A 21,941-nucleotide genomic window follows, 5' to 3' on the forward strand; every position below is an offset into this window, starting at 1 on the left:
TCTGGACTGGACGGCTTAAGTAGGCAGGACTGACGAGCAGGATATCATCAACAGCTGAGTAACTGTGGAGAGATGGGAGCTGGCAATTAGCCGACAGCTGAGCGGCCAGCTCAGTGAAGGAAGGACTGAGCCCAGCCCTGACAGCCCCCCACCCCAATATCCCCCGTTGAGGAGAGATTGGGGCCAGTGTATGTAATGTGGAGTTTAAAATTGATGCACAAATATGGGGCTAACAGTGGTAGAGACACAAATGTCCCTGTGTCGGTGGTGTCACTAAAAGTAAAAAATGGCCTTGCATTCGTGGTGCAATGTAAGGAAAAAATGCTGCAGTGCCACTATCAGTTGAAGGAGGGTTGATTTGCATGTCAGTGGGTTTGGGGAGCTAGGCTCTGAAGGAGGTGCATGGATATAAAAGCCTGTAAGGGGGCTCTGAGGGAAGAAGAGGCATGAAAGGGCTTGATAGCATGTGTGGCTATCATTGCTGGTATTTGGCAGGTGGTGAGGAGGTGATTCTACCTCCTCACTGCCTGTTTTAACCCTGAAAATGCTAACCCACCGCACTGCAAACGGTTGTAGGGCAGGTGTGGCACAGCCCCATTCATGGTGACATGTTGTACAGCTCTGAACAGCTGCCCCCCACCTGATGGTGTGAATAAGCCCTAAGACCTCATTTACACTTGTGGTTGGGTAGGAGTAATAAAAACAGGCAATTGGATCCAGAGTTTACCAACCCCAGCTGCAAAGGAAGCTGTATGGGGGTATACACATGCTGCAGCCACTATGCTTTGCATCCAAGCAAAAATGACACCCCCCCATCATGGTCAGTGGTCAGTACATCCCAATGAATGTGCCCATTTGAAGTGAAAGTAAACCCCCCTTTCGTTTTCAGCCAAGGAAGCTGCCATCTTTGCCTCTGTTTAATCTACAACTGCCATGATGCTGCACATGTGATAAGGTATGACACCAGCCATTGGATGGTTTGACAGTTTGGTTGAGAGCCCAACCAATGGGAGTGTTACATTTCCAGCACCTGCCGGAAATGAAACTGTTTATGGATGGGTTTATAGAAATAAAAAGTGGAATCAGGGATAAGAAAAGAGAAAAGTTGAAAGAGGTGGAGGTAGTAAGGTCCTGTTCACACTGCCCACACCCTGAACCAGAGCAGGTTAGTGTGCTGGCAGATGTCCATTTCAGCTGCAGTGAGCTGGCGGTGAGGGGGCAGTGTGATGTGGGTTTCATCACAAAGTTCCCTTTTTTCTTTCTCAACTTTATTTGAAGTGCACAAAGTAACACTTTATTCATGTCAAAGCACAGCAGCACAGTGTTGCCCTGCTGTGTGGTGACATGTGGTTCCTTCCTGTGTGCTGCGATAAAATGCAGCATGTCTGCATTTTATAGCAGCTCACTGACCTGTGCCTCAGGGCTGCATTGCACTGGAAATGGGGCACAAAGAAACAATCGTACTCTATATGCCCTTGCAGTGACCGGCTATTCCAGTGCGAAAATAAGCCAGTTACTGCACTAGAGTCAATACTGCCTGTTTATATATGTACTTATTTCTGTGGAAAGATTAATATCATGCTATTGTTAATATGTGTTATAAAATCTTAGGCATAGTCTATTTTTCTTTTTTCTTTTTTTTAGTTCTTATTTGAACGTGTTGAAGGAATATCCAAGGCAACAATTATAGATTTGGATGCTCATCAGGTACTGAACTATTCCTAACCTTATAGAATTTTAGTGTGTGTGTGTGTGTGTGTGTGTGTGTGTGTGTGTGTGTGTGTGTGTGTGTGTGTGTGTGTATGCAAAAGTGAGTACACCCCTCACATTTTTGTAAATATTTTATTATATCTTTTCATGTGACAACACTGAAGAAATGACACTTTGCTACAATGTAAAGTAGTGAGTGTACAGCTTGTATAACAGTGTAAATTTGCTGTCACCTCAAAATAACTCAACCCACAGCCATTAATGTCTAAACTGCTGGCAACAAAAGTGAGTACACCCCTAAGTGAAAATGTCCAAATTGTGCATAAAGTGTCAATATTTTGTGTGACGACCATTATTTTCCAGCACTGCTTTAAAGTGGTTGTAAACCCAATTTAAAAAAAAAACCTGCAAGACGACAAAGGCATAATGAGCTAGTATGCTATGCATACTAGCTCATTACAAAATACTCACCTTAGATCGAAGCCCAAGCAGCGGTCCCCGTACACAGCACCAGCTTGCGACATCTATCCCAGAGGTACTTCCGGGTATAACGGGCTCCAGCGCTGTGATTGGCCAGAGCCGTGATGACGTCACTCCCTGGTAACGGCACACTAGCCATTGCTTCAGTGTGCATGTGCCGATGACGTTGGCACCTGCTGATACAGGGGATATCTCCTAAACCATGCAGGTTTAGGAGATATCTGGGGTAGCTACCGGTAAGCCTTATTATAGGCTTACCTGTAGTAAAAAGTGGATTGTAAGGGTTTACAACCACTTTAACCCTTTTGGGCATGGAGTTTACCAGAGCTTCACAGCTTGCCACTGGAGTCCTCTTCCACTCCTCCATGACGACATCACGGAGCTGGTGAATGTTAGACCTTGCGCTCCTCCACCTTCCGTTTAAGGATGCCCCACAGATGCTCAATAGGGCTTAGATCTGGAGACATGCTTGGCCAGTCCATCACCTTTACCCTCAGCTTCTTTAGCAAGGCAGTGGTCGTCTTGGAGGTGTGTTTGGGGTCGTTATCATGTTGGAATACTGCCCTGCGGCTCAGTCTCCAAAGGGAGGGGATCATGCTCTGCTTCAGTATGTCACAGTACATGTCGGCATTCATGGTTCCCTCAAACTGTAGCTCCCCAGTGCTGGCAGCACTCATGCAGCCCCAGACCATGACACTCCCACCACCATGCTTGACTGTAGGCAAGACACACTTGTCTTTTTACTCCTCACCTGGTTGCCGCCACACACGCTTGACACCATCTGAACCAAATACATTGGTCTTGGTCTCATCAGACCACAGGACATGGTTCCAGTAATGCATCTCCTTAGTCTGCTTGTCCTCAGCAAACTGTTTGCGGGCTTTCTTGTGCATCATCTTTAGAAGAGGCTTCCTTCTGGGATGACAGCAATGCAGACCAATTTGATGCATTGTGCAGCGTATGGTCTGAGCACTGACAGACTGACCCCCCAACCCCTTCAACCTCTGCAGCAATGCTGGCAGCACTCATATATCTATTTCCCAAAGACAACCACTGGATATGACGCTGAGCATGTGCACTTAACTTCTTTGGCCGACCATGGCGAGGCCTGTTCTGAGTGGAACCTGTCCTGTTAAACCGCTGTATGGTCTTGGCCACCGTGCTGCAGCTCAGTTTCAGGGTCTTGGCAATCTTCTTATAGCCTAGGCCATCTTTGTGTAGAGCAACAATTCTTTTTTCAGATCCTCAGAGAGTTCTTTGCCATGAGGTGCCATGCTGAACTTCCAGTGACCAGTATGAGAGGGTGAGAGTGGTAACACCAAATTTAACACACCTGCTCCACATTCATACCTGAGACCTTGTAACACTAATGAGTCACATGACATAGAGGAGGGAAAATGGCTAACTGTTGCCAGCGGTTTAGACATTAATGGCTGTGTGTTGAGTTATTTTGAGGGGACAGCAAATTTACACTGTTATACAAGCTGCACACTCACTACTTTACATTGTAGCAAAGTGTCATTTCTTCAGTGTTGTCACATGAAAAGATATAATAAAATATTTACAAAAATGTGAGGGGTGTACTTTTGTGAGATACTGTATACAGAATATATATATATATAAAAAGAACGGCCGCCCTGTAGCAGTAGATCTTCTATAGTGTGGTTAAAGGTTTATTAAACACTAAATTTAAAATGTTTTTATATAAAGGGTTTACACACAAATATTTACATTTTAAGAGTTTATAAATGGTATACTGTATGTGTACAAGGTAAAAATCTGAACTTAAGGGGGGATAGTTTCCAACACATAACTTTCACCCAAGATTCATGCAATTTTAATTAAAAAAGTGCTGATCTTGGGTGAAAGTTGTGTAAATCCTGACTGAAAGATTGATAAATAGACCCCATAAATTACTTACAGTTAGTACTCCCACATAGTGCCAGTTGCACCTGCACTTTTACCCACCAGTGATGTCTATAGGCCCATCAACAAACCACCTCTTGTGTCAGTTAATGGGCCTATAGAACTCCATGGGGAGCAAATATGCAGGCATACTGAGAACTTTTCTGCCACTGTGATAATTTATTGATCTGTGGCATTTTGCCAGGGTGCTTATAGAAAATGATAACTAACTGTGCTTTGTTGAAACATGCAACTATACTTTTATTAAACATATTTGTGATTGCTGCTATGAATTTGTATACACTATTACTAATACTGATTAGCACCTCTGTCAAGTTTTTTTTTCTTCTTTATTGTTTTGTTCACATTGAGGAGATTTTTCTGCAATAATCTATTGTCGCCAAGACTAGACATAATAAGAATATCTACAGTTGGAACAAAGGCAGCAAGAAAAGCACCTTTATTAGTAGACTTTAAGGGATAGAACCTCTACGTCTAACAGATGCTGTTTGTGTTCTCATTGAGCATATTTTTACAGGCCATAATGAAATCAGAAATCTAACATGGATATGTCAAATTCAAATGAAACAATGAACTTGTGTTTCATTTGCAACATTAAATTTAGGTGAAAAATTAAAGCAATTTATCATAAACTAAATATGTATCATTTTCAGCCACTGTCTGTCTTCATGCACTCACTTCAGCATCTGCTGAAAGCCACTGCTCTGGACTAGTACAATGTTGGGCCTTGCCTCTGCAATGTGTGTCGGCCCAGCCTTTCACCAGGAGTACATGTGACACTGTGACAATGTAGGATCAGGACTGGAAGACAGTTGTCACCCTATAACAGGAAGTGCCAGAATAAGGACCTTTATGGCAGGGCCACCAGGTACACTTGTATTGGAAGCTGGAGATTTGAAAAGACTGAAAACAACTTTTGAAGTAACAGCATGAGGTTTTAGTCATTGGGTTTAGATCTATTTTAAATTCCTAAACCAACCGGGAGCCCAGATTTTGGCCAAACGTTTAGTTGTAATTTATCTCCTCTTCCCTATTTTGCCCATTTTTTAACTGGTTTAGCATGACAAGGTAAACCGACAAACTGTGCAAAATACCTGACAATAAATATGGTTATTGTATAATATGTTGTAAAGTACTACTCCTTTACTTTGTGCAACTAGTGAAAGCTCTTGTTCTGTATTTCTTTGACATTAGGAAGTCTCTTTTATTAAAAGACATTTCTCCATAAAGAGCTTCTTCAACTATTATAAAGATAGAAATTGGTGCAAGAATTTTTTTTTTTTTTACTAAAGGTTTATAGCTGATGAAAGAGACAATAGGTACCACATCATTATTTGATTTGATATTTGTCTATGGTATCTTGGAGCCTGCCTGATGTGTTTGAATGAACTATACTCTTTTGCACAGTGAGATATACTTGTATTCAATGCATAGGTGTTACTTTTTTTTTTTTTTTGATCCACTATATTTCTGAGACTAATTTTACCTTGGCTGACAACAGGGAAATGGACATGAAAGAGATTTCATTGATGATAAAAGGGTCTACATTATGGATGTGTACAATCGTCATATTTACCCTGGAGATACTATGGCAAAACGTAAGTAATGTCACTAATGTAACTTAAGCCACATCTGATATTACAGTAAAGATCTTTTGAGCTATTATTAAAGGGAACCTTTCCCTCAAGCTGAAAAAGCACATCAGCATGCAGGTCTGCATGCTGAACAGTAGAGAGAATAGTCCTATGTAAAACTAACCTTATTTCAAAAAACTTACACTTCTTTTACTTTCCTGAGGCACTGGTGGTGTAGCCAGCTTCCCCCTGGGAAGGCTACATCATCAGTCTTCCAAGGAGCACTCCGATATAAACTGCATCATATCGCAAGATTTCACAAAATCTCTTGACGTAAAAGGGAAAGTTCCTGAGGCCATTGCAATATGTAAACTTAAAGGAGGCATCTCTGGGGTTTGTGCATGCATTTCAGAAAATCTAGCATGGTTTGTTATTTATACATTGCCATGGCTTTAGCAATGAGAGTGTCAGGTGGCATAATGATGCCCACTTGGCTAAAGCCAAGGCTTCCCTAAAAACCACACCATATCTCATGAAGTGGATGGCAGGCAACAGTGGACCAGCCCAGAGAACAAGAAGCCCGCCATCGACTATGTATATTTTTAAAATGGCAGCAAGGGATTTAAAGAATGTAGTGGACAGTGCAATGGGATTGGCAAACAGATATTAAAGTGGTTGTAAATTGCTGGTTGCTGTGTGTGTGTGTGTGTGGTGTGTTTTTGTTTTTTTTTTCACCTGCAAGATGAAGGCATAATGTGCTAATATGAAACTTACTTGAAAACGAAGCCCTCCAGTGATGTGATGTAATCTCTGGAGGCAGCGTCCATCTTCTTCCGGGTGCGCCTACTCCAGCTCTGTGACTGGCCGAAGCAGTGATAAAATCACTCCTGCGCATGCACGGGGAAACCATAATTTATGGCACACGTATCTGAAGGAACGGCACAGGTGGCTGTTCCTTCAGAGCACATGCGCCGATTACATAATCAGCTGCACGTACGTTAAATGTCTCCTAAACGGTGTATGTTTAGGTGTATGTTTTGATATTTACAGTATATATAGGTAAGCCTTATTATAGGCTTACCTATAGGTACAAATTATGCACGGGAGTTTACTTACTTTACTAAAAGGGGCAAATAACAACACAAGAACCTTAGCGCAGTTTGACGTTTTGAAGCCAGTCATTTAAAATGTATTGTCTTAAATTTATCTGTTGTGTTCCTAGAGTTAGGAGTATGACAATAGTCATTGCAATTATTTGGTGTGGAGAAAAGGGTTTGACTTTGGCATTAAGTTAAGGGAACCACTCGCAACTGAGGTTATGCAAAAATATGGATATATAGTATTAAATTATCACAAATGTGGATGCATACCTATGAACGATGCATATTGTTATCTGCTGAATTCTTTTTTTATTCAGATGTCACAACTTACTCTTCATACTAATGTACCATGAGCTATAAGTCTAGTCATTATTTTCTGGGGTTTATTAAGACATGAAAGTTATTTTTAACTGTTCCTTCATGTTAAAAGGGTTCAGAAAGGCTAATCTAGATCCTGGGAGTAAACAGCTTTAAAATTCACTTCTTAAGGTCCCTTTCACACTGAGGCGCTCAAAAACTGTCCATAAAACGTCGGGTGTTTTTGCGGTGCTTTTGCAGCGCTTTAGCGTCGCTTGCGGTGCACTTTTTTTAAAGTCAAGTAACCTTAACCACTTGATATCCGCGCTATAGCCGAATGACGGCTACAGCGCGGACCTGAATACCCGGGAGGCCGTCATATGACGGCCTCCCCTGTGCACGCGCCCCGCGCACGCCCTACAGGCTCATCAGCAAGGGACATCGGTTCCAAAGAGGAGGAGGCAATAATGCCTCAATTGTGCCACCAGTACCCCCTGCCAGTGCCATCTGACATTGCCACCTGACAGTGCCCACAGTGCCCACCAGTGCCACGTATCAATGCCCATGAGTGCCACCTATCAATGCCCACAAGTGCCACCTATCAATGCCCACCAGTGGTGCCAATCAGTGCCACCTAGCAGTGCCCATCAGTGCTGCCTCATCAGCGTACATCAATGAAGGAGAAAAATTGCCCTTTTTAAAATTTTATAACAAAATATAAAAAAAAAATTTTTTTTTTGAAATTTGGTCTTTTTAAATTTTTTTAACAAAAAATAAAAACCGCAGAGGTGATCAAATACCACCAAAAGAAAGCTCTATTTGTGGGGAAAAAATGGTAAAAATTTCATTTGGGTACAGTGTTGTATGATCGCGCAATTGTCATTCAAATTGCATCAGCGCTGAAAGCTGAAAATTGGTCTGGATAGGAGGGGGGTTTAAGTGCTCTATAAGTAAGTGGTTAAACAGAAAGAAAACTAAAGCCATTTTACTGCGCTTTTGCACTGCTTTGGAAGCACTTCCCATTCACTTCAATAGACAGGGGCGTTTTTTAGGTGCTTTTTAAATCGCTCCAAACCAGATTCTGCTTGCAGGACATTTTGCACTGTCCCAGTGTGAAAGCATCCATTGAAATGAATGGGAAGCAGTTTTCAGGAGCTTTTCAGGTACTATTTTAAGGGCAAAAGCGCCTCAGTGTGAAAGGGGTCTAATGTGCACAACAGAACTCTGGAGTTAAAGTGATTTTAAAGTCTTTTTATTCAATGAAAATAACAAACAGGTTCATACTTACCTGCTATTATTGCACAGAGTGGCCCCGAACCTCCTCTTCTGAGGTGCCCTGCTGGTATTCCTGGCTCCTCCTCTTCTTGGTGTGTCACCATAGCAAGCAGCTTTCTACAGTGACACACCTGCAGGCTCAAATTGGACTGTGTGCATCTATACATACACAACATGGCTCAGCCCCACCCCCTCACAGGATTTGATTGACAGCAGCAGAGGCCAATGGCTCTCACTGCTGTATCTGTCCTGTAAATGAAGGAGAGAGAGGAAAAAGACGCCACAGATGGGCACAGTGGTGGATTGAGTGAGGGCAAGTATTTGGGGAGGGGGGAGATACAAATGCTGGGACATTTTTTACCATAATGCAATGAACACATTAAGGTAAAAAAACACGTAGCCTTTACAACCACTCCAAGAGTAATGTAAAAAAATACAGGGCTCTGTACATTGATACTGCTATGGGTATTTAGTAGCTGAAAGATAACGAGTTTTATAAAACATTGACAGAGCAGACCTTGCTCATGCAATCCAAGCTAATATGTTTAACCTGCAGGCTGTTTTTAGAGTAATATTAAACCCTCAGTTTTTTTTAAACACTAATGCCGTGTACACACGGCCGGTTTTGCCGTCGGAATAAACTCTGAAGGTTTCTCCGACGGAATTCCATTCAAGCAGTCTTGCCTACACACGGTCAACCCAAAGTTCGGTCGAAGTCCGACCGTCCAGAACGCGGTGACGTACAACACTTACGATGGGACTAGAAAAAGGAAGTTCAATAGCCAGTAGCCAATAGCTTCCGTCTCGTACTTGCTTCAGAGCATGCGTCGTTTTTGGTCCACCGGAACAGCATACAGATGATCGGTTTTCCTAATAAGAATTGGTTCAGTCGGAATATATTTAGTACATGTTCCATTTCTAGGTCTGTCAGAATTTTCGAAAAAAAAAGTCAGATGAGGCATACACACGACGGAATAGAGGATGAAAAGCTTCCGTCAGACTTTTTCTGTCAGACATTCCACTCATGTGTACGCGGCTTTTCAGTAGCTGATATATTTACTAAGCATGCAGCTACATCTTTTAAATTCCTACCTTTGTTCCATTTTAAGCTGATGCCATGACTGCTGACCCAGGTTTCCTTTTTCAGAGTGGCCACTTTCTGTTGCAGCATCCTACAGAGTCACCCTTGCATTCCATGACTAGAGTGGTGTTTTCCTATGCAGTGTGCATTAACAGAAACACACAACACCATAGCCTAGGACAGTGATGGCGAACCTTGGCACCCCAGATGTTTTGGAACTACATTTCCCATACTCATGCACTCTGCACTATAGTTGAGCATCATGGGAAATGTAGTTCCAAAACATCTTGGGTGCCAAGGTTCGCCATCACTGGCCTAGGATGCCAAGGTACTCCCCCCTGCTCTTGTCTCCTCTTCTCCCCCCCCCTTCTCCAAGCTAATAGACTGGCCTGAGACTGCACTGTCTACAGTCTTCTCAGTGAAGACCAAAAGTTCAGGCAAGCAGCAATGAGAGAGCAGGAGCCAGTAGCGTTGAAAAGTTGTAAACTGCAAGTGTTGGGGTAAAAATTTTGACAAATAGTTTACTGGGGAATGTTTATTCTATTGTGCTCTACATGTTAACCTCCCTGGCGGTTTTCCCGAGTGTGGCATTAGCGGTAACCCCGAGCCACACTCGGGATTGCATTGTAGGATCCTGGTGCAGGTTACTTACCTTGTCCCCAGGATCTTGCGATGTCCCCCAGCTGTGTCTGTGGGCTCTGTCCTCCTCCCAATGCTTCTGTGTGGCTGGGATCCGTTCCCTGCGAGCGTCGCAACGCACAGGGACGGAGCTCAGCGGCAAATTCAAAAGTAGAAAATTCATAACACATACAGTACACTGTAATCTTACAGATTACATTACTGTATGAAATCATTTCACATCCCTTTTGTCCCCAGTGCTTTGTCTAGTGACCTGCATGCAGTTTTATATTACATATACTGTTGTTTCTGCCTGGAAACTGGAGATTGTCCATAGCAACCAAAAAGTGTCTCTTTACCTCAAAAGTGATTTTAGACCAGCTAGAAAACAGCAATAGTAAATTAGAACACTTGCAGAATTGAGCGATAGTGAATCGTGGGGAAATTCATTTTATTATTATTATTATTATTATTTTATTTTTTATAACTTTTTTATAGTTATATATTATATTATAATTTATGATTTTGTGTTTCAAACTTTATCATACCCGGGATATCTACTAGACCCTTGTTTGGACAGATTTAAGTGTGTCATTGCTAAGAGTTACAGGCCTACAATATAAAACGCCAAATTTCTATGCAAAACAATTGTACCGCTTTGAGACGCAAAAATCTGACATAATCATACCGCCAGGGTGGCTACACACAAAAACACTGAGGGTTTAATACTACTTTTAAGATGCTCTGATCATGAATGTCTAGATTTACTTTACACTTTTACAATCAATGCTGATCTAAAGAGCTGAAATCTGATTTGGTAATATTAGTAACAATAGAAATTTTGTATGCTGAATTTTAGTAGACAGGGTTAGATGGTAAAAATAGTGGAAGTTTTCATAGTTAGCGGTTAAATTCTGACTATGCTTTTATTGTAGGTTAGAAAATTCAGGTAGATTATTGGTTGCTGTAAGACTTTCAGGAGGAATCTCTCTTTTAAAACATGAATCATGGTTTCACATTTCAAACTATGCAGGAGCAATAAAAAGGAAGATTGAATTGGACTGGGGCACAGAGGACAAGGAATACCTAGAGAAAGTGGAAACACATGTGAAAGGAGCTCTAAATGAGGTGACCCCAGATGTAATAGTCTACAATGCAGGGACTGATATACTGGATGGAGATCCACTTGGAGGTCTCTCCATTTCCCCTCAAGTAAGTGTTATAATTTCTACTATAATACACACACATCACATATAAACTTGCATTATATTAAATAGCATACTGTATATACTGCTGTACACTAAGTATTACAAATCATTTCCTGATAGCTGACTGCAGACTACTGGTGTCGTATATTACCATAGCAGGTCCACTAGAATGCTCAGCACACAAAAATGATCAGTAGATTATCTACCCTCTAGAGATTTCTTCATAGGTATTTAGAGCCCACTTGAACTATTTTATTGTTCTAATGCAGTTATGCTGGATACAAAATTACATATGTGTAAGTATTTTCTTTTGTCATAAATGTATTATAATGTATTATTGCTGCAGCCTTCTATTAAGCTGGCCTGTGCCAGCAGGAAGCTGGAGATCAGGACCGATGCTCTCACATAGAGTGCCAAGATCCCAATCTCCAGTAATCAGACACACCCCCTACACAGTGTTCCCTACTCTGACTCCTACATCACTACAGGACACAACAGTGACATAAGGGTTGGAGGGAGTAACTACAACACCTAAGGTGAAAGGCATGGGCCACCTGAACAGTGAGTGTATAGTCTTCTCTTACAGGGAACTACTGTTGCAAAATGTTTGGGACAATGACATGGTTCATTTAAGGAGATCTCTCCTTAAGACCTAAAAGGGGATACATTTCTTCTCTACTCTTTTCATATTAAAACACAAATTACAGAATTTTTTATCCAAATTATCATGGTTTATACTTTTAGCACAGTATATTCCACTTAAAGAATTATGTGAAACCTTCCTATCTCTTTAACCCTGATACTTGACGTTTGCCTTGAGCGAAACTTCACTCTCTCAGTCGACTATTTTTAATCATTATGCTGCTGGCATTAGTAAATAGATAGGACATTATATCATATCACTTCTGACAAGTTTTCCTGTGAGGAGAAAAAGGTGAAAGGAGAGGGAACGCCATCACACAGCTTGTGATTGACAGTCTCAACTCTGTTCCTGTGTGCTGTGTGAAGGTGGGTGTCCCTTCCCTCCAATCAGCTCTCAGAGAGCTCTCACTGAGCTCTGCAGTGTGTAATTCCAGCTCTCCACCTGAACACTCAGACCAGCTTTATACATTCTGGATTTTGAATAGCTGTAGAGAAGAGAAAATTGCAGATAAACAGGTAAAACTTATGTAGGAGGATTAATTTCTGTGTATCACCTGAAGCCAGTCTCTCCACTGGGTATATATAAGGGTTTACAACCACTTTAAAAAAATGTTTCACATTTCTTCAGTTACTTCCTGGTTTCCAGACCTAGGCAAATCATGTCATACATCCCAGGAGTCTTCAAGAGGGGACAAGGGTTTTCTCAGCTAAGCACAGTCTTCAGCCTGCATGTCTAAACTAAGGACAGATGGATTGCAGGAAGTAAATGCTACATGAATAATTTGCCCTAACTCAAGATGGTCACAGCCAGAAATGCTGGGAGGGTGTTTTTCAAAGTGATTTCTGAACAAAATAAAGCATGGAGAGACAGATAGATGAGTGAGTTTGTTTTGAATATTAAAAATGAATTAAATAATGTTTCAGTTTGTGGTACTTAGATGAAGTGTATATCTGCTTTATCAACTAAGTCTGTTTATTTAATATTTAGGGCATTATAAAAAGAGATGAGATTGTGTTTAGCATTGCCAGGAGTCGCTCTATTCCTATCCTGATGGTCACCTCTGGTGGATACCAAAAGAGAACTGCACGGATAATTGCGGATTCCATTCTCAACCTGCACAACCTTGGCCTTATTGGTAAAGCCCCGGCAGAGACACATGAACCTAGGATATAAACAAAAAACCTTGGTTTGCCATGTAACTTACTACTTGTGGCAATTTACACACTACATTTTTGTTTTAAAAAATGTAACTACATTTAAAATACTATGTATTTGAGTGGAGAAACTGAGCCTGAAGCACTGTTTTTTATTAATTATAACTAATGCGCCCTGATTTTATATATTAAAATGTGTTACTTGTGGAAAAGCTAAAACACTCATAGTTGTGTATTGTAAAGACCTTAAAAACATTTTAAGTTTGCATTGAGGAGGCAACTGCTGTTTATCAAAGGGAATGAGTTGAAACTGCATTAATAAGTAAATTAAAGCTAAAAAAGAGGAGGATAGGCACTGTACTTGGTTCTTCCAGTATTAAAGGTTTGGAAGTATCATATACTCCTCCATGCAGTTTACCTAGAAGTATGGCATTGCTAGCAGATAAAATATCTAAGCCTACTGACATATTGGCAGAAAGTTTCATGCATAAGATGTGGGTGTGCAAAGATTGAGGAAGGAGGAGGGGAGGTTCAAAGCTGCAGAGAGAGTTATTACCTCTAGACTTTCACTTTTAAGACTTTAACTTATATTCTCTGCTTTAACGTAATACATTTTGGTAATTTGTCATAATATGTCTCCTGTTCTGCATCATGGTTTTGGGGGGGGGGGGGGGCTTTTGCCTCTGGAGCATGGTGGCAATGTGACCTTAAAGTAAAATGCATCTATTCACCCTCCTTCTGGGAATAAATGAAACCTAAATACAACTAGCTAGCACCTGAAAGCCACATATGTACCCTCTCTTCGAGGGTTGGTGCTCCCCAAAATGGACAATCACTTATGCCACCATAGGACAGGCACCCATTTGTTCATTCCTGGGACTGATACCTACTATAGCCCACTAACTCCCAGGGCCAATAGTTTATAAGTGTGTACAGTGTGACCCTACAACATAACCCTTACAAAATACCCTATAGCTTTATGATTGACAAAGGGCAGTGCCGACCTTCCTTAATTTCATTGTTTGCAGCATATGTATCTATGCACTTTTTCCTAAACCCACTGATGCACTTTAGAGCTGGACTACACGGGCAGCTGTGGTATCATGACTGTACAGGTTCAGTTGCATTTTGCTCTATAACCTCAACACCCAACTTCGGTAGCAAAGGTGAAAGTATTTTCTAGCGAATGGTCACTAAAGTAAAAATATTAGACAGTCTGCAATTCTTTCCGTTAAATTAACTGAAAAACCTATAGTTTAGATGTGTGTCCACATGCTATCACCAGCACAATAAACAGAGTGTTCTTACTTTAGGAAATACACTAACTGACAAGGCACTAATTGTAATAAAATAACTCTTAATAAATTATTTCTGTGATTGATTTGTTAATAAAAAGTTGTCAAAATGTGATCAGTGTGACTTCATTTTTTTTATGAGAATAATCTTCACATTTTTGAATACCTTTACTATTTCTTACTGCTGATGCTTGCCACCTAAAATTCTTCTGTTTAAGAACTCAACTGGTAATGGCAAAATAAAGAAGCATCCAAACTGAGCCCTGTACCAGCACACAAATGAAACCGGAGATATTGGCCTTTTTTTTAGCATCTTGTCACAATGCAGTGAAAACCCAACAACTAAAAGGGCCTTGACATAGCCATTTTTTTTTTACAGGCAAAGCCAGAAAACTGACAGTGATGGGAAAACGAAGATGGCACTGCCACACAGCATGGGCCAAAAGTCAGCACCTTAAATGGCATCTCACATGCTAGCAGGGAATACATTCTCTCAGTCCCTTGCTCTGTGTTTTACCATTGGTGGCTTAGCAGACAAGAGCCCTGCATTGACTACTCCAAGGGATAGCCAATCCTCCTGTCTGGACTGGGACACACAGCCTCACTCCTCTATTGCAGATGCTCACCACTTAAAAACCTATTGCATATAATCCAATCACACAACATATTTCCATATTTCCATTATAATATTTGAAAAGTATTGTCTTGCAGTTTACACAGGAATGTGACATAGCTAGGTACCTGGACAGCCTGTCACCACTATAATGTCACAAGGGAGGGAGAGAAATGAGTGTTCCCCATTCCCAAAAAAAATGTAGCGAGGGAGCAACGGAAGGTTACTTTGTGCAGCTAGGGGGTTGGCATATTAGTGAACATGTTCTAAGTCCTACATGGGAAAAACTAATCAGTTTAAAAAAAGCAGATGAAAAATAAAAAAGTGAATTGCCGTACTCCCAGGATTTGTAATTCTGTCCAGCCACCTCTGTGATGTACAATTCTGCCAGACAACACAGTCGGGAAGGTGACAGCACTCTCTCTGATTAGTTTTAAGGTCACCTACCCACCATAGCTTTCTGATTTTAAACTGAAAGAGCAGAAAAACATGATTAAGTCCTCAACTCTTCTCTCCTCCTGTCTGCATGTTCCCCGTGAACTCCTGTGCATGCAGCAGAGTCTGAATAGCTTTTAATGGCTGCTCCTTTCTATCCCAGTTTGAATACTGCTGTATAGGAGATTATAGGAGTGTGATGTATTTACATATTCAGGTGCTTATGCTAGTTGTTTGGTATTTTTTAAAGAAATACAAACTGGAATTCTTCTTCAACTTGCTCTTAAAAATGTTACTATATGTAGATGAAAGACACAAACACAAACTTAGCACAAATATATTTATTTAGTAAGTTTTATAATTAAATTGTCACTCAGCCAGCTGAGCATCAGGTCTTAGGCTGGTCGTAGATGGATTGAAATGAAACCAGTTTAGCCGGTATGGGACGAATTTTGATCAGTAGGTGGCTGTCCCTTGATCGACTTCTGTTGAAGGGACATTCTAAAAAACTCTTGCTGATCAGAAGCTGCATCCAATTGGCTGTACCTGCTGATCCGTGTATTCTGACAGCAGCAAGTCTTGCTGACAGGGTACAATGACCCAGTGGAGAGATTTCTCCATCTACACAAGTGAGGTGGATGCAGAAATCGGTTAATTTTTTTTTTTCCGCTCAGCCCACAAAAAAACTGTACAAAAAAAAAAAATACTCATCTATGGCCAGCTTTAAATACTGTAGCTGTCGCAGACAGTGTAGGAGCAATTCCTGGTGGCATCAGAAGAGCAGTAAAAACAGCATGTGCTCTGCTGTACCACTGTGAGGCAATTTCTGCACTAATAATGGCATTTACATGACAGAGCAGGGTATAGATAGCATAGGTAACGAGGTCACAGCACTGCTCAGAGTTATTAAAAAGCTTTCTTACATTGTCTTGTTAACTCAGTACATAGAATCTTGATAAATCATCGTGTCTAACAGAAGACAATACTGAATCATACATCAGGAGCTGAAATGCATATCGATTTAAACAATGCTGAAGATATCTTGTACAATGTAATCTGTAGCGTTTCCATCAATCAGCCCTTCTGCATTATGATGTACAAACCAACAAGGAACCTCACTGTTATCGGTGATGCCATCTCTGTAGTCTCTTTGTATACCCCTGAAATGAAAATAATCACAACAATGAATGAAAACTGTGGGGTTGATTTACTAAAACTGGAGAGTGCAAAATCTGGTGCAGCTTTGCATGGTAGCCAATCAGCTTCTAACTTCAGCTTGTTCAATTAAGCTTTGACAATAAAACCTGGAAGCTGATTGGTTTCTAAGCAGAGCTGGACCAGATTTTGCTCTCTCCAGTTTTAGTAAGTCAACCCCACAATAATTGCTTTTTAAGTCATCTATTCTCTTTAGAAAGTTCATAGCAGTGTTTGTGGCACAGTTCTGTTGTAAAACATAGACTACTTTTAACTGCTAAAATAACTTTTTTTTTTTAAAGTCTAAGCCCACTCAATCTCCATCTGATTATGGCCTATGTTATATCAAAATGACAGGTACATTAATACCCAAGACCTGAAAATGAATCTTGTGTGAACTTGGCCTGAAAGTGAATTTGTGTCAAGGCTATGGACATTTGATTATTTACATAAATAAATATTGGTTCAATACATTTAACAAGTAGTAAATTTGAATTTTGAATTTTAAACTGAGCATTCACTGACCTCTGTAGCTGCAGACACTATGGAATGAAAACACTGAAGTCGTTAAAATTACCTCGCAGCTAGATTAAATATGAAAAACAAAGTCTTCCACGCAAATAAGAGAGTGCATGCTTCCCTTTCCTACTTTTTGTGCCACCAATTTGTGCTATATTTTAGATATGCTGCTTCTGAATAATCTTCAGCATGCAACACATTTCTGTATGTTTGTGTGTCGATGTCTGGTCCTTCACTGTGCTCGATAGTTCAATCTGCTAACCCCTATGTGTGTCCTGTAAAGGTGTAGAAGCCAGTGGAAAAAACAAAAGAGTGTATAAGATAACCAGAAATCTGACACTCCTGGTATTGCTGGATGCTGCAAATTCTTATTACTGCAGCTATATCTTTGCAATACAATGGAGATCAGTGGAAGCAGTAGAGGTAGGTATGAACTTTCATCTCTGCAGGGGGCTATATTCATACTAAGTACAAGGTTGCGTAAAGTCCAAACACAAGAGGTTACAAGGTAGAAAGGTTGCCACATCATTGCTGGGAGAGTGAGCAGAACTGCTAAGACATAAAGACTTCAGTGCTGCTGTACATTTTACAAATTATTTGCTTCATAGTGGCTGCAGCTACAGAGGTCAGTGTGAGCTTGTTTCAAAGCTTATTTACTGGCTGTTATCCATATATACCAAAAATATAAATTATGAATGTTTAAAGGATAAGTTCACCTTTGGGAACATGTTACATGTTCCACCCGTTTTTAGGGTGGAACATGTAACATGTTCCTACTGCTGCAGCCACTCGCTGTTCCCCCCTCTTCCTGTGACAGCAGTACAGGGAAAAGTTCCAGGTACAAGCTGTCTCTTTTTTAAAACAGCATGGCCGTGCCATCAGTTCATGCTCAAGTGCCTGCACAGGGAGGGGAATCTTGTTAACTGCATCACAGACAGTAAACAAAATCCCAAGAGAAGTACTAATCTTCCTCATGCAAATAAAACAGTTCTTTCTTTGCGGTTTGTGCATTTGATGGAGGGATCATCTCTCATGTCCTGTTCCAGAGACCATAGAAAATGAAGTATAATCTCCACAAAAGGGACATATACAGAAATACAAAAGTGATTACATATTATTTTTAAATACAGTTTTTTTAATATAACGTTATGTTATGTTCAGTTATAAAGGAATGGATAATATATTTGGCTTGAATGGTTATGTACTCCCTGCAGCTTTGATAACCATGTATAAATGTTTTTAAGCAAAAGGTATATTTTAGTGTGAATGACCAAATTAAGACAGACCGTAATTGTCAGCTTTTGGAGGTCAGTGCAGAGCATAGTACCCTGCAAATTGTAATGTAATCTGTGATGTGACATGAGCAAGTACAGGGATACATAAGAAAGTGACTGTGTGCTCTGCACTGATTCTGAGCTCCTTTCCTGCATAGCTTTGCCAAAAAGACTGTAACCCCTATCGCTCTGTTTATTATGTACTAAATAATTGTGTTAATAATGAAAGGCAGTCAGTAAAAGAAGAAGGTGTAGTAAGTAGGGCAATCAAGAGAGCGTTCAGTACAAACTGTGCACTGGGGCATCCCTATGTAGCTCTCCCACTATAGCAAGCACTATAGTAAGTCATTTTTTGTGTGTGCTTTAGCAGTAATTGCACACTGCATGTTAAATTATGCAAATCATCTTTTTGATATAAGGAGTAAAAGTTGAGAAAACGTTCCACAAACCTCTTTTATTCAGCCAGTGAGCTGAACAAAAGAAATCTAACAGCATCCTTCATTCATATTAAACTGTGTGGATGGACAAATCTCCTGCTGTGACTATTGTGTTCTGACAGCCAACACAACACCATCAAAATATCTAAACAGCACATGCATCCGAATAGATATAGGCACTGTTCAGCAGACAAATTTCCATCCAGCTCCTTCAATTTTTCAGTGGATGTTGGGCTGAGTGGTGGACCACCCACTAATCGAACTGCAGACACTTTGTTGGGAACCAGCTGAAATTTACTCACTGTATGGTCTGTAAGTCTGCCATTTTTATTTGGTAAAAGTTTGCTATTGGGTTGTAATCTGGTAGTGTTCCTCAGGAACAGCACTATGTATTCTATGTACCGATTCCTTAGAATTCATTAGTCTACATAAAATTCAAAGTTATAGGAGACCCAATGTTCTGATCATCTGTCATTTCTAATTATTGTTATCATCCTTAAACACCCACCCTTATTATCATCAAGCATCCAAAATTACATGTACCTTTAAAGTATAATTAAACTCAACATTTTTTGTATTTTGGATAAAGTAGGGAATGGTTAAAAACCTGTGAGATTTCATTTTTTTCTGCATGTGTCCCCTTGGGAAGATTTCCCTTCATGTTCTTTCCTGGAGACAAAACAGGAACTAAGAGGAACTCTCTACAGTGGTTGCCAAAATAGGCATTCCCACTGAAATATACTCTCTCTGGTAAAAACCTTAAAATATTTGAATTTCTATCAATTTGGGTCCCAGTAAACATGGTTGCCAGGACAAATAGTGAGGGTTGTTCTCTGCTGCAAGGACACAGACATCAATAAAAATTTGACATTGAAGTTAACTATTCCATAATCTATCCAAAACACCTAACCCTTAAAAAAGGGGGTTTTGGTCAGGAATAAACATTAAGATGGCCAGGAAGTTAGCGTTTTTTACCTTGTCACAGTTAGCAGCTTATTCTTTACTTTCATTGTGGCATCTGGTTTGCTGGGGTCATCTGTTCTATGAATATCAGAAATTTCATAGTCGACTCCATGAAAAAATTGTCCTTTAGGATTAAACAGAATAATTTAATTTAGAAATCACTCTGAAACTCTTTTAGAAAATATACCATAATTCATATGACAGAATTCATATAATCCATAGACTGGATTAGCAAGAGACTTTCATTCATTAAGCCCAGCATTAAACCTCCAAGGGCTTTTTAGATAATGTTCACCTAATCAGGGATGATTTCACAGGTAGGTGAAAGGATATGGATGTTCACTCTGCCTACTGTATAATCAATGTATGTAAAACACTATGATCAGCATTCCCACTAGCTGAATGCAGCAGCATTTTGATTAAAGAAGGATGCCACTAAATGCTGAGTTACTTAGCATAACCACAATGTAGTTTCAGAAAACATATAACTAAACTTACATGGCTAATACCCTATATATATATATATATATATATATATATATATATATATATATATATATATATATGTATATATTTATATTTATATATTACACACATACACAGTATATGACAGTGTGATTTTTAAAAGACAAAGGGGTTGATTCACAGAGTTAATTAACGGCTAATCGTATGCGGTAACAATGGTGCTAGTGTTCAATCCATTAAGATTTTTTAGTTAACCACTTCCAGACTGCCCACCGCACATATACTGCAGCAGGGCGGCCCGGCTGTGCGTTTCGTGCCTGAGATACTTGATGACTTTTGGCCCGTGTGTACAGCTGTCTGTTCTACAGAAGCCGGTCTCACAACCGGCTTCTGTTGAACAGTAATGCTGGAAAACCAGCATCCAGCCTGCACCCGATCTAGTGTGTTCCTGGCTTTAGTCTCACAAACTATGGGGTCGATTTACTAAAACTGGAGAGGGCAAAATCTGGTCCAGCTCTGCTTAGAAACCAATCAGCTTCCAGGTTTTATTGTCAAAGCTTAATTGAACAAGCTGAAGTTAGAAGCTGATTGGCTACCATGCACAGCTGCACCAGATTTTGCACTCTCCAGTTTTAGTAATTCAACCCCTATATGTCACTTTCTGAAATTAAAATGTGTGCATTTACAGTCTTGATTTTATGTCTTGAGCCAGCTAGAGGGGAAGCCTACAGTAACAGACAGTGACGAGGCTCATAGTGCTGCTAAAGGAGAAAGGAGAGAAAATCAGGAAGTTAGGATAAAACACTATTCTTGTAAGTTTAACTCTTCTGTGGGGGTTATTTATGAAAGGCAAATCCACTTTGCACTACAAATTCAAATCCACTTTGCACTTGAAATTGCACTGAAAGTGCACTTGGAGGTGCAGGTGCTGTAAATCTGAGGGGTAGATCTAAAATGAGGGTAAGCTCTGCTGATTTTATTATCCAATAATGTGTAAGATAAATGCTGTTTTTTATTTCTGTTGCATGTCCCCCTCGGATCTACAGCAACTGCACTTTCAGTGCAATTTCAAGTGCACTTTGCACTTGTAGTGCAAAGTGGATTTGCCTTTCGTAAATAACCCCCCCTGTGTCTCTCTGGCAGCAGAGTTTGCCCTGACACCTCTCCTGCTTTTCTTTTCTTCCTCACTAATCTTTTCTTCCATAGCACAGTCTTTGTCAATCCTGTTATTTGAGCCCCCTCTCAGGAGCAGTCAATCTGGAGGCTGTCAGCAGACTGGCCTCTAGTAAGACACCACTCTGATTTTCAGGCACAGTGCCGAGAATACAGGACAACTGAGGCTGTGCAGAGCAGGATGAGACAGTGCATTAATGGATTTTAAACACTATAGGCATTTATTTTACTTTTTTACATAGCTATAGCTACAAAATGGGCCAGCATGAAGTGATCTATCATGACTTAATTTGCTGACTAAAGTTCCATGTTAATTAACAGTTTGGTGACATTTGTAGTTGTATCAACTTTTCAAAAAATGTAACTTATCAATTAAAATTTTTATAACAAACACATTGTAATACTCCAAAAATATGTACCTAGACAGTCGTTGTATTCCTACCCTCTGTTGGAATTTGTGCGTTTTGGATGCGGGTCCATTGAATTCTATTACATGCAACATGCTGC

General features: G+C 40.3%; 2 protein-coding genes across 4 annotated transcripts in view; one reads left to right on the top strand and one right to left on the bottom strand.

Annotated features, from left to right (window-relative positions):
- HDAC11 (histone deacetylase 11) overlaps nt 1-14,476 on the top strand; it is a 55,565-nt gene extending 41,089 nt beyond the window's left edge. For all 3 annotated transcript variants that reach the window (XM_073592414.1, XM_073592412.1, XM_073592413.1), the window contains exons 8-11: nt 1,645-1,707; nt 5,618-5,714; nt 11,095-11,273; nt 12,900-14,476. In XM_073592414.1, coding sequence (XP_073448515.1) covers nt 1,645-1,707; nt 5,618-5,714; nt 11,095-11,273; nt 12,900-13,085 — 525 coding nt within the window. In that variant the 3' untranslated portion in view covers nt 13,086-14,476. The remainder of the gene's footprint in view (nt 1-1,644; nt 1,708-5,617; nt 5,715-11,094; nt 11,274-12,899) is intronic.
- A 1,259-nt stretch (nt 14,477-15,735) lies between these two features.
- The window catches only part of LOC141103136 (inter-alpha-trypsin inhibitor heavy chain H3-like), a 171,909-nt gene continuing 165,703 nt past the window's right edge, over nt 15,736-21,941 (bottom strand). The window contains 2 exon segments of the mRNA XM_073592415.1: nt 15,736-16,569; nt 19,809-19,920. Coding sequence (XP_073448516.1) covers nt 16,431-16,569; nt 19,809-19,920 — 251 coding nt within the window. The 3' untranslated portion in view covers nt 15,736-16,430.

Source organism: Aquarana catesbeiana, linkage group LG07 (assembly GCF_042186555.1).
Source record: "Aquarana catesbeiana isolate 2022-GZ linkage group LG07, ASM4218655v1, whole genome shotgun sequence".
Lineage (NCBI taxonomy): Eukaryota > Metazoa > Chordata > Amphibia > Anura > Ranidae > Aquarana > Aquarana catesbeiana.